At 43.3% G+C, this 13,631-nt stretch overlaps 1 protein-coding gene across 1 annotated transcript in view; it reads left to right on the top strand.

The window, feature by feature from the left end:
• The window catches only part of CPS1 (carbamoyl-phosphate synthase 1), a 98,695-nt gene that overhangs the window by 15,029 nt on the left and 70,035 nt on the right, over window positions 1-13,631 (top strand). The window contains exons 6-11 of the mRNA XM_042035441.1: window positions 3,094-3,186; window positions 7,407-7,496; window positions 8,594-8,722; window positions 9,281-9,387; window positions 9,777-9,918; window positions 12,175-12,252. Coding sequence (XP_041891375.1) covers window positions 3,094-3,186; window positions 7,407-7,496; window positions 8,594-8,722; window positions 9,281-9,387; window positions 9,777-9,918; window positions 12,175-12,252 — 639 coding nt within the window. The remainder of the gene's footprint in view (window positions 1-3,093; window positions 3,187-7,406; window positions 7,497-8,593; window positions 8,723-9,280; window positions 9,388-9,776; window positions 9,919-12,174; window positions 12,253-13,631) is intronic.

The raw sequence follows: 13,631 nt of genomic DNA, 5'->3' as shown, positions 1-13,631 counted from the left end.
TGCTACGCCACGAGTCCCTCCCACAGGCAAAACAGTCTTCCCAAAACTGCTGTGGCATGGGTCACTTGTGCACTCATCTTTTAAGGACAGGCTGCTCTAGTTTGGAAGCAAGGGCCTTCTTTCTCAATCTCTGGAAGCAGGGGCCCTCTCTCTTTATTCGGGTCTCCCACTGGATCACAGCTTTCTCTGACATCCACTCGCTCCATCATGAGCACTTTTCCCCATGAGCTGCGAGTGGATGTCTGCATCCCCTGTCATGGATTACAGGGAGATGGTTTTCAACATGGTCCTCACCATGGCTTGCAGAGGAATTACAGCTCCGACTCTTGGAGCACCTTCTTCCCCTCCTTCTCCACTGACCTTGGTGCTGCCATGTTGTTCTCTCTTACAAGTGCTGATTTCCTCCTCTTCTCTATCTGGAAGAAAAACTACTGCCCGTAGGTACTATTGCCAACAAGTTCCACCAATTCAAAGATTCTTGCAGCATCCTGCAGTGCCAATAGATTGATTTCGTCTAGGTTCTGCATCAGGGAATCGCTCGCCAGGGTTCTGCTGCTGGCCACGTGGCCCCACCGCTACTGCACAGGCGGTCACAGCTGCTGCAGTGCTGGTGCTGTTTAATGCGTCTCCTCATGCGGGGTGCTGGGAAGGAGAAGACAGTGCTGCCACTCCTGCCCTTCTGCCCGCGGCATGGCTGGCTAGGGGTGGCCAGGCAAGCAAGGCTTGCTGCGGGCTGCACTAAGATGGTGGCAGCCGCAGCGCATCGCTGAGGGCTGCGCTGGGAGGCCCTGGTGGCAGCGGCTCTCCTCCCCGGGAAAAAACTGTGTATGCACTGTTTTGATTTTCTTCTTAAATATATCATCACAGAGGCATTACCAGCCTCTCTGGGCCAGCAGCATGTCCATCTTCAGAGCCATCAGAGGTTGGGACTGTTGGACATGGTGGAAACTTCCAGCAGCTTCTCACAGAAGCCAAAAAACCAGACTGTGCCAAACCTACCCACACATCTTAATTCAGAAACAGTCAAACAGAGCAACAAGTCCATGAGATATTGTGGATATTAGTTCACAGACAGTGACACCTTTGGTCAGTGCAAATTCTCCTGCTTTTCTGAGACAAAGGAATGCCTACAGTCATCTAAGATGGATTCCTAACTTGGTTTTCTTTGGCTGAAGCCTGCTATTATTTTCAATAACCATTACTTTTCTCTGTTTTCCAAGAGCTGAAAATTGAGGTCATAGGTAGGATTATGTTATAAAATGAAGGTTAATGTGAAGGTACACTTCACACTGGCTGAAACGGTGACCAAGGCCAGTCTGAATGTAAATTTGCCTTGGAGGCTCTTCTTTCCTAAAAGATTATCTGAAGCTGCACTTTTCTTTAGGTGATCAATTTGCAGTCTGCAGCCCAATCCCATGACGCCTTTCATTCCACAGTGCAAAACAGGAATGACCCAACTTGAATAGAGGAATATTTGTAGAAATGAATTCTTATAGGAATATTTGGCATTGTCCTGCTCTTACAGATAGCATACAAGTACAATTTAATACAATAGAAAATAGCAATATGTTTACTGCTTTCTTAAGACGTAATAGATCACCATTCCTTTTATTTAAAGTAAATACTTTCAGTGTTTGTCCTGTAACTTAGCAGTGTATGGCAGTGAGTCCCATTATACTGTGACTTTGAGTGGTATTGGTGTATGGCTTTTAAAAAAGTACATAATGTCACTTCTTCACCCAGTTTTCTCAGGTTGAAAAAAACTAATTAGTATTTCACTCCATGTCGCTATAAAAATTGGGACTGGGAACAGGGCTTCCTTATAATAAATCCAGAAATAAGCAATGACTTGTTAAACTGGACTAAAGATAAATGCAGGGTGCCATTTGGCTGAGAACAAGGGCTTTAAGAGCTTCGTCATCAGCATTTATGGAACTCGCTGTAGGGTGGCACTCAGAACCATGGCTCTCAAGCACCACTCAGCACCCTCCTTTCCAAGAACAGGACTTGTTGAAAATGATGATGATCTTTTCAGGCTTGCTTCATGTGAAGCAGCTTGGAGCAGCTTTTTGGTGTAAGATGCTACTCAAGAAGACATAGGATGTCAGCCACTGTTAGAAGCAAAACTCTGTCCTTAAAACTTGCCCTTGTTAGTGTGCATGGCAGTGCAAGATATTGGCTGTTGCTTGCTCTAGAGAAGCGGCAAGAATACTTCAGGTATGGCAAGCCAGGGAAGTATCTCAAAGAAGAATCACTAAACCCAAGGAGCAATCCCAGTGTAATATCCACAGAACAAGCTGAGTTTAACATGTTTGATTATGAAAGTGGGATGTGATAAATTTACCACAAAACATTGACTTCCTCTGTTTTACTTTCCCCTTCCATCATTGAAAAGTTCTGTAATGCACACCCTGTCCCCATGCTGAAAAGAGGTTAACTCTAGATTAATCCCACTTACTCCAGGAGTGCGGCAAAGCCAAAGCAGAGATTTTTTTTCCACTGAGAACTTATGAGAAGAAGGATATGCTGCTGGCAGAACAAGAGTGTCCTAGCTTCTGCCAGGTGGTAACAGCAATATAGAATAGGGCTTGCTGGAGGTGATTTTTATTTTTAACAGCTTATTCAGAAAACAGCTGGGCTGACCTGCCTCCTACATAGCTTTGCCTTACACCAGTTCTGCTGCCTTGTACCTATCCACATGAGGCAGCTGAAAACCTCACAGTGGGTTTCCAAAACCAAAAAAGCTTCAAACCACTTTGTGGATTACTCTCAGATCTACATGACAGTTATGTGGGGATCTGAATTCTGATCTTCTTGGAAGACAACTCAATTTTGTATCACAACACAGCTTGCCAGAATGCCTATTAAGAAATTTTACTGCTGATAATGTCTCTCCACTGAATGAAGGGGTTTAAACAGATTTTTGATACCGAGGAAGGCTCATAAACTTCTGAAAATGCTAAAAATGGTTATAAACTGCCAAGAAACCATCTTTAAACAGCTGTTCCAGTTGCTGTGCCTGTCAACACCTTGTCCCAGTGTTCACAGCTTTTCCTTTGCTCATGCTTTGTTTTTTCTGATGTATTTCCACAGGGCACAGTACTTGGGAAGATTGAATTTGAAGGTCAACCCGTGGAGTTTGCAGACCCAAATGAGCAAAACTTAATTGCAGAAGTTTCAACAAAGGTGAGAAGTTCTTCTGTAGTATCAGCGCTGTACACTCCAGGTAGTAACTGCTCCCCATTTGCTCTGGGGATCAATCAGTTCTTCTAAACAAACAGTTTGGGGATGTTTTCTAAACCATGCACCTTTCTAGACCTTTGATGGACTGTTTTCTCAATATCTCCATGGCTCCTTAGGTGCAGTGTTGGAGATAAAAAATGGTTTGTGTTGAGCTGAATGTGGTCTGAACCATACTCTGATCAGAGAATTGTGTGTTGCAAAGACAGAGAAGTATTGGGAATACAGTTAGACCTGGTATATGGTGGATATTTTCAAACATAAAAAGAATTAATAAAAAGAATGGTTGCTTTCCTTAAAAAAAATTCAGGAAATATCACAATACCATTTGATAATCTGTGTTCAGGCATAATTTTGTTGAAGTGATTCCAGAAGAGATTTCTAGATATCAAAACCAGACCAAATTAGGAATCCTCTGCATCTAATATTACTGGAATTGGCTGCTATGCCCATAGATCTGAACAGACCAGCAGTGAAGTTTTTACTCTGTTAGCTGGGCATGCAAACTGTGTTCAAGTACAAGCTGAGAAGAACGTTAGAAATTGTGAGGATGTAGGAAACCAGACCCGTACTAAAAATAGTAACTATTCTTGTACCAATGCAAGGGCTAATGTCTTAAACTGTGGCCCCTTTGTAGATTTAATTGGGGGATAAAGAGTGCCCTGGATGCTTAATTCCATTGAGTGAAGTGAGAACTGGGTGTATGAGTCTCTTTTGCAAATTGTGTGCTTGCTATGGTGTTTGCAGCTCCTTCAAGATCAGTGAGGCTCTGGAAGAGTTCTGCAAACAGTTGCTTGTGTACTATTCTGCACACAAGCTAGTGTGTTCATGGCATGGGTGAAAAGCAGTCCTGAACAGACTGGTGAGCGAGCAAGTGGGAGTTTGCAGCACTCTCCATCCAGGCTTGGATTTACAGTAGTGACTGTTATCCTGGGATGCCACTGGAATACAAAGGCAGCCTTGCAAATCTCACCTTGGGGGATCTCCCCAATTCATGCCAACACCTCTGCTGTGTTTTGAGTCAGGGCTTTGTTGCTACACAGGCAATTGCTTACTGAGGTTGTGATCTAGGATTGCAAGGTGCAGGTGGAGCCATTTCGAGCAGTTTCTCAGAAACAGATAAGATTGCTGATGCTAAACTCTGCAATTACTAAGACAGAATTATTGTAAAGATGCTGAAAATAGCTTCTTAAAGGGAGATATAATAAGATTAACAGCACTTTGGTGGTCTTGTTATGTTTATAACTTCATTTTATAGGCTTAAAAAACCACATCGCATATAAAGCTGTAAACGAGGTAAGCTGTTTAATGTTGGTAATTACTGGACATGATAATCTGTCTGTTGCCAAATGGTGATTTTCATGTAGATCAGAATACAGTATGATCAGGAATCTGTCTATCTATTGTACACTAGGAATGATTGATTTTCTTTATTATATCCTACCCACCCCCTGCCCTTGATTAAATGCTAGTGATATAGACTCTGCTTGCTAACATTGCCTATCCAGGGCAGGGAATGTAGAAAACTGCCAGTATTCTGCAAGGACTCTTGTTGGAGATTTTTTTTTGGTGCGTGTGATTGTCAGGGTCACAGAGCAGATGAGAGATATTTAACCACTCCAAGCTAAAAGGTCACATCTCTCCACACATGCAGGCCCACGTACTGTTTTTGTTCTTGGCAGTAGTACCAGCAGGAGCTTTTACTCTCCCTGACCACTGGTTTGCAGCCTCCCCACATAATCCTTTCAGACTGGGACAGTTTTTTTAATGGGCTGTGCCATGAACAGGTGAGGGAAATCCTCTGGCTTTTTATTTTAACAATTCTCTGATCCAGCTCCCAGTCTAGTTTCTGTCTAAACATACTCTTGGCCAGATGCAGGGGACAGGTCAGGTCTCTGCAAGACAGTGTGTGACAAGTGGGTTGTGGAGACAGCAACATCTAAAATCAGTATTGCTGCTGAAGGACGTCTTGTAACAAATCATAGCTAATTAATTGGACTGGGAGAAGTTTTGAAAGTAAGGTAATTGAAGTACCTTGAAGTGGTGTTGCCTCACAACTCCCTCTAGTAATGAGAACAGCCAAGGAGAACCTTTAAAGGAGGTTTTTGCTTGATAATATTTTGTTATGTTTTTAAGTATGGATGTTGTGAGAAATTGAGGGGTCTTCAAAAGCCCCTTTTGAAAAGGACAGTGAGTTTTTCTTAAGAGTCTCTGACACGGGATGCTAAGCTAGTTTCTGTGAGAATTGAACACCTTAATCTTCTTGAGATTTTTGAAACCCACCACCCAGAAACTTGAAGGACAGCAGGTAGAAGACCCATAAAATTCCTGTGCAGTGATACAGTTCCACTGTGGACAGTTGGAAGCAGAATCTGCTTGCATATCAGTAACTGTAAAGATACCATCACATGTCAGGCACAGCTTCTTATCAGAAGCCTGGAGTGATCTAACAAGACCCAGGTTCAGTATGATTCTACTCATTCTAAAAAAGGATTGTAGGATACTTTGCCATCTGATTATGTAATGTAAACTACAAGATTATGTTCCCGCATGAAAATCTCCTTTCTGCATTACACACCAGGAGTCACAGCAGCAGTGGTAACTCTACTGGCTCAGGGCTGAGTCACATCCTCAGAGATGGAGTAGGGACCACTGGTGATTCATGTGTGGCAGCTTGAAGCCTTGTAGTGAAGGGAGGTGCTCCTTGCACCCCATTTCTTGCACCCTTGCTCCTGACGTGGCAGTAAGTCTCTCCTGATGATGATCAGAGCTGTCCTCACACAGGACACACTCTTGCATTCTGAAAACCTCTGCATTTCAATCTCTGCAAGGATAAAAGTTCAAACAACAACTGAGTTAGGGTAACACACAGGGAGGAGTTGCAATATTCTGCTAACAAACTTCATCTTGAATTATCTGCTGAAGGAATGTCTTTCCTTCTGGCTGATCATATTTCTCCTTTTAAAAGATTCAGTTTGTCACCCCACACCAGCCATATTGGATATGGATTTTAGTATCTTTTCATAAGGAGGCCCAGCTGTGTAGTATGGATGCCAGGGAAGCTGATTAAAAGGGAGTTACTTAGCGTAAAAAAGAAAAAAAAAAAGAACAAAAAAAAAAGGGCTTGTTTTTTCCAGTGATACCCAAGAGAAAACCACTTTGGGCAAAGTACATTTGTCAATCTCATCTGTCAATATCATCTTTCAGAGGCTGAGTGTAACTGAAGGTAAGCACAGAGTTTGTTTTTAGGAGGAATAAGGCAGCCTTATGTGGTTATTGATGAATAACATCAATAACTGCTGCCTGCAGTCATGTAACAAGTAAAGTAATTCAACAACCTTCAGAAAGAAGCTGTCCATAAATAACCTTACATCAGTGCTAGAGCTGTCTGACAGTGCATCTGTAATGGCACAGTATCAAGGCCATGTAACATACAGTGGTTTGACTTCACTCTCTTCCATTCTGGCTGTGACCAGTAGATAACTGGGTGTACAAAAAATGATGGTCCAGATTTGGGACTGGTGACAATTTATTTTGTGGAATGGGTTAAGGAACAGCAGCTGGAAGAGAAGTTGTGAGATAAAACTGCCAGGTCCATATGAACATAGGCCATGCTCGGTGAGAGGCCTGGCCTGGTCTGTACTGCCATGATGCACAGGTCACTCACAGGCCATCTCCAGCTGTGCTGTGCTTTGGTCTTACTGGGACTGGCAGGTTGGGGTGGTATTTCATGTGATGGATCTGTAGCTGGTGCCAAGCAGCCTTGCTCCACTGGCATTAGCAGGATGACTGCACTTCAGCTGAAAATCTCACACTGAGTATCTGGCCTGTTTCTCTTGGGCTTCAATAATCTCTGGGAGCTGGCTTTTTGCTTCACTGCTAATGAGGTGACACACATGAAAAAAGCTTGTCATTAGCTATGGAAACAAGGAATTGCTTAGGAATTACTGCTGTAATCAACAGTATATAAAAGAGCTTTGTAACTTCTGCTTTCATGGAAAAATGAAGGAAGCAGTAATGTCTGCAGTATTCCTGGAGATTTCCACATAAATTGATTAAGTACCAGTTGCTGCACATTGGTGAAAAGTTATTCTGCTGCCTATCTTCCCTGTGTTTTGGGGACAGGGTGTGATCTGTCATTCACAACATTGTCTGTCTTTTTATAGGAAGTCAAGATTTATGGCAGAGGGAATCCAATTAAAGTTGTAGCTGTTGACTGTGGGTTGAAGCACAACATTATCCGTCTCCTAGTAAAGGTAGGTCAGCGCTTGATGCCCCTTGTCACTTATTTTGCTTTGGCAAGAGCCTCACCTGTATTCACGAGCCTTCCTTACAGTTGGACACCTCCATTCTAGTTTCCCTCCTAAAGGGAGGTACAATTTTTAGGATGATTTTTATGGACTGGGAGGTGTTTTCTGCACTTGGTACGCTGTACTGAGGGGATAAGGAAGAGGACCTGTACAGCAGCCTCTTAGTCATGGGAAGAACCCCAGAAGATGAGTTCTCAAAAAATGAGGCACAACTTCTCTAAAGAACAGTGAAGGAAGGTCAACCCAGCATTGTTAAAAATAAATACTGGGGGGGGGGGGGAGGAAATTCAGTGATGGTGGTGAATGGTTGAAACAGGCCCAAAGTACTTGTGGAATGTTCATCCTTGAAGATATTAAAAACACAGCTGCCCTAGGCCCTCAGCAACCTGCCTTAAAGTGGAAATCACCCCTGCTTTGTGCAGGGATTGGACCTGATGACCTCCTGAGGCTCCTGCATCCTGAGTTATTCTTTGATTCTAGAATTCTGTGAAAATCTTTTCCTCTTTTTAGCACAGTGATGTAGCAGTTCTTGCTTCTTTAGCCACACAGGAGGATAGAAGGCAGTGTCCTCATATTCTCTAGATGCACAGGATTTCCCTGATTCAATTTTTTAATTAATGTGGATGTTTGTCTCAGTTTTGATGTGTAGGACTACTTCTGGTATGTCATAGAACAAGGCTGGGAAGCCCTAATTTAGCAGTTAGGATGAATGCACTGTGTAAAAATGAACCTATGTTACATGTGTACACACTTATTTTGCTTTCCATTAGTAACTTTTGATCTCATCAGTGAATTTCAGAGTAACTTGACAAACACTGAGGTGGCTCAAAGGGGCCACATCTACCAGTTTTGTGAAAGTAATATGGTCAGATAGTGGAGAGAAGCTGCATCATGGGCAAAGGAGATAACTGATGACTGAAATACAAACTCAGGCTCTGGAACATGAGAGCAGAGGAAGAACCTCCTTACAAAAATTCGTTTGTTTCCCTCCTTCCTTCATTTCTTATTCCCTTGTTTTTATTTATTTTTTTTTTGTCTTTTAGCGAGGTGCAGAAGTGCATTTGGTTCCATGGGACCATGATTTCACTGGCATGGATTATGATGGACTCATAATTTCTGGAGGTCCAGGGGATCCCATGAAGGCCCAGGAAGTGATTCAGAATGTCAGAAAGGTACAGTGCAACAGGCTGATTATACTTGTTAATTTGCCTTTTTTTCAAGTGCTTGAAGTAACAGTTGGTTGTACTAACCTGTTACGGGCCAAATGTTGTTCAGACCTTTCAGCTGCCTGGAATATTCCTCATGTTGGTCCAGTGGGATTCATCTCCAGCCCAATATTTACAATAAGGCTTTATAGACTTTGGTGAACAATAAATTGCAAACATGATGACCACAATTACCATACCAGTGCCTTGAAGTACCCTGTGCTCTTTCAGGTCCTCTGTGACCTTAGGAAAGAACAGCACTGATTTCAGAGCTCGCACTTGGAATAACGTCACACACTAAATGGCTGTAATGCAGTGTCATTGCTTATTTCCTCCTAGTAGTCTGACACCAACTGTGCTCTGAGGCTTCCCTCTGAACCAGAGGAAAGGGGAAACTTTCCTTCATAGGCTGTTGCCACTCTGGCATTCAGCTTTTTTCCCAAGTCTGTGAGGGAACTAGCATGGTTTTGCTGGAATAGCTGGACAGAGACACTCCAATATCTGTTGAAAACCTTTTCATTTTAGGTCCTGGAGAGCAATCGCCCAGAACCCCTGTTTGGAATTAGCATGGGGCATCTAATCACTGGAATAGCAGCTGGAGCTACTTCCTACAAGATGCAGATGGCCAACAGGTGCAGCAGCTCTTCTTCCCAGACAGAGCAGTTTAGCATTGGAAAGGGCTATGGAACAGCAGTGCTCTGCTGCTGAACTGCCTTAGCAGCAGCTGGCATGTCAGTAACATTGCTCCTTCATCCCAGCCATTCTCCTTGCCTTTAATTTGAGCTGTCATGTCATTCTTTACTTTTTTTTGAGTGTGTTTTGAAAGTATTTGATGCAATTGAACCCTATCAAGCTGAAGAATAGCAAAGTTTCTCCTAGGATTTATCATTTTGAGATTGTCTGCCAGTATTTTACTGCTACTATTGAACTGTTATGTACAGCCCCACAGTTACCAGCTCCTCCTAATTTTGGCACTTGAACACATTTGGCATTTCTGTCCTCTGATCCCTTTTTCTTCCAGGGGCCAGAACCAGCCTGTCCTGAATGCAGTGAATGGACAGGCTGTCATCACTGCTCAGAACCACAGCTATGCCATTGATGGCTCTGCCCTCCCTCCTGGCTGGAAGCCTCTCTTTGTGAATGCCAACGACCAAACGAATGAGGTGAGCTCCTGCTTTATTCCAAATACCTGCACAGAGAAGCCTCTAGTGAGGGAAGATCTCTGGCTTTTTTCACCTCCTGTAAGCTTGCTGTCACATTATCAAGGCTAAATTTGTTGATTTGACCATCTACTTTACTTGGAGCCCTGCTTTACAGCCAGGGTAAGATGGGTACCCCACTGTACCAGCCCCACTGCACTGGATTGCAACAGTGACTTTATGATTTCCCTGAACGAAGCCTGATTAATTTCCATGATTTCCCTGCTGCTGGAGGTGCTCACTCAGCTACCATTGTCTTACAGTTTGTGCTACAGCAGTGCAAGCCTATGTCACCAGTTTGTTGTGTTGGTTCTGTGTTGCCCATCACAGAAAAGGGATATCATTGCAGTCTAATTTGGTCTGTTATTGTAAATATAATTCCACTGACTAAAGTCATGAGGAAGAGGGGCTGCCCCTAGACAATAGCTTACAGGATCTAAGATAGAAGAAGTCCAGTGTCAAGTGACATCCATGTTTGAGATCTCAAGCTTGCAATTGCCCATATCAAATCTTTTCCATGATGTCCAATGTTGTGTTAGTTAAATCTTGTTAATTATCAGGAAATCAGTGAAGAGAAGGTATTTTCAAAAGCACTTTCCCTCATGGAAATATGCCTCTCTCTCTTGTTTTGTATGAATGCCCCACATCAAGTCTGGCAGATTGAACAGTGCTGTTCTAAGCTACCCATCTGATGATTTTAGAAAAAGTTTGGTTTGTCATTTGCTTTTTTCTTTATCATTACAGAAGGATATCTAAACACAGAAGGGTATCTAAACATAGACAAATTTTACCAAACAAAACATTGATACAAAAAATTTACAGCTGTTTGGCTCAATTTTTGAAATGAGTTTATTTCCGCTGGGTTGACAGACTAAACCCTTTCATTCCCAGGCCTTTCATGTTTGCTTTAGCTGGAATTTGGAGACAAAGGTGATAAGGTTGAACATGAGTCTTCTGGATCTAGTAGAATGATGTTCTTTCATGTGAGCTAAAAAGATATTTCTGTGAGCCCCCAAGCAGCAACAGTCTCCTAAACCTTCATAGATGGAGAGGGACAAGGACCGTGTTGGTTTAGCATGGGATGCACAAACAGGGTCAGGGCTGGATTGTCTGTCATGTGCAGTCTGTTGCATTCCTCTGCTTGAAGAAGAAAAAGCATTTTTTGTGGCTGACCTGACCTATCACAGCTGGACAGGGCCAGCACAGGTTTCCAAATACTGACAAGCCATGGAGTGAACATTTTAAAAAGATATTTGTATGTGACTATAAGGAACATGAGCATTCAGGGAAAATGTGACAGACTGATGGAATTCTTTACTCTGAGAGCAGAAATTCATGCCATAATGGATCAGTTGTGGTCAGCTCATCTCTCATCCCTGTCCTATCCTGACATCCCACCCTGCAGCTCTGGATGGCACTGTGGCTCTACGCGAGACTGTTTGGGCTCCTTTGTCCATTCCTAAGGGAAGCAGGTTGTATCACGACTCCTTTTCCCTGAATTTCCTCTTGAGGAACTTCTCTACCCCCGTCTGGAGTTGGGGACCATGAGGACTACCTACAGGGTAGTCTCCCAGTGGATCATGCTTCTTGGTGCTATCAGGCCACTCAAATGAGAAATCATTTTTCCTGGCTCCAGCTGAAATTACAAACATTGTCTCTAAACTCAGTTTAGGTCCTTCATAGCTGTTGTTTGTCCACAGCAGTAGTCCCCTTCACCATTCTGCCCAACCCAGGGCAGAGATCAAGGCCCTGTGTCAGCATTTAAAGTGAATTATGGAAATCAAGAGTGTGACCAAAATCCAATCATCCTATGACAGAACCAATCAGCTTGGGATGGTTAAACCATTCATTCCATAACAGCCTTGTCCCAGGTGATCTTTTCTTGCCAGGTATGTTTTTCTTCTCTGCCCAGTCCCAGGACTGCCTCTGCAGGGAGCCCAGTGTACCTGCTCTGTCGGGTGCTTGCAGCTTATCAGTGTTTGGTGTTGCAGTGAAAGCAACTCCACTGTGCCCCCCAGTCCATGGACAGCTGAAGGTTGCACAGGCCCTGGAGGGTTAACAGCAGAGCAAGAGACTGGGAATGAAATGGGTGTCAATTTGACAAACCCTAGAAACACATCAGTCCTTTGGCCTTCAGTGCTTACAGGGATAAGGTGTGGCTTTCTGTTCACTTGCTTGCTTGTCAGGAGGTGTCTAAGAGAGTTGCTTTTATTCTTGCAGGGAATTATGCATGAGACCAGATCGATTTTCACAGCACAGTTCTATCCAGATGCAAATCCTGGGCCAAGGGACACAGAGGTAAAGTATGAGGGCTGATCTGGTCTTGCTTTCAGATGGCCTTGTGGGTGGAGATACATATCAGCTGGTGTACCAGTTTGTGATGGTCCTAAATCTTGGGTCTGGAAGTGTCAGGATCCTGGCAAAGGGCCCAGTCATGCATAGGCTTTTGTCTGCTTAGCTTGATCTGGAGCTAATTACAGTCAGCAGCAAGAGGTCTATTGACTTCTTAGTGCTTTGGATCAGTGATCCCATTCATATGATGTGTATGTATTGAGTCCTGGTGGGATTATCTCTGTGTTGGAAGTTACTAGAGTGATTAAGCCTTTGCAGGATCAGGCTCAAATTTCTTGCAAAAGAGACTGCAAAAGGAATAGGATTTTGTCTTAACAGTAAAAAATACTAGCCAGATGCTTTGTAAGAAAATCATTAACTTTCTAATACACTTTAGTTCCACTTTCAAATTTTATAATTACTATAGAGTTATGTAAATGGATTCATACTTCCTCACTCTGGTTCTCCTAAGTGAAATGAAATTTTAATCCCCCATCTGTGACTTCACACAAATTCTGTAACAACTGGTTGCATAGTCACACAATATGACTAAGCAGCACCAGGGGATGTGGAAGGCAGAGGAAGCATGTCTGAACATAAATAAACTATTTAGCATTTCCTGAGAGAGGAAGATGGAAGAATACCTAGAAATGCTTATTTTAATCTTAATTAGACGATGGTGATTAAACCTGCAAGTAAATCTCTTGATATCAGGAACTTTCATAGCAATCTGATTGACTAGTGAATCTCAGAGAACTCAAAAAACTCAACTGTGTGTTTTTTCCAAGTCTGTGCACTCCCACTGCTGGGATGGTTTGATAACATAGTGCCTATCTTGATAGGCTTGCAGGACCCATCCATGCTCCTTCAACAGGTAAATTCCCAGCAGTCAGCCAGTCTCAGGGGCTGTGTGGCAGAAGTCTGGCAGGTGTGGGGTGGGTGGGAAGCCTGTCCCACTGCCTGTAGCTGCCTGATTTCAGTGAGGGTCCTGCTGCCTGCCTGCCCTGCCTGGTTGGAGAGCACTTTTCGGACAGCTGCCCTGGGACCTCCTCTGGAAGGACAATCCTGATTTCACACAAGTGATGTTTAGCTATCCATGCTCAGAACCCTGCTCTGTAGCAGGCACCATTCCAGATGGCTCCCTGAGATAGTTCAGTGTATGCTCTTCTGTGTTTTAGCTTTTGATGCACGTTCACTCGTTGCACTGGCAGCCACATAGAAGCAGAGCACACAGACATGATTGATGTGTGTTTTCTTCCTGATTATGACTTCAGTTTCTTGAATGCAGCTTTGTCAGATATGTCAAAGTTGTTATATAAATTTCAAATAATGATCCCCTCTTCTCA

The sequence above is a fragment of the Corvus kubaryi genome, unplaced genomic scaffold, assembly GCF_017639235.1.
Source record: "Corvus kubaryi isolate FWS band 111438036 unplaced genomic scaffold, C.kubaryi_AGA036_p1.0 37383, whole genome shotgun sequence".
Classification (NCBI taxonomy): Eukaryota; Metazoa; Chordata; class Aves; order Passeriformes; family Corvidae; genus Corvus; species Corvus kubaryi.
Note: the sequence above shows the minus strand (reverse complement) of the source record. Positions and strands in the feature narration are given on the sequence as shown.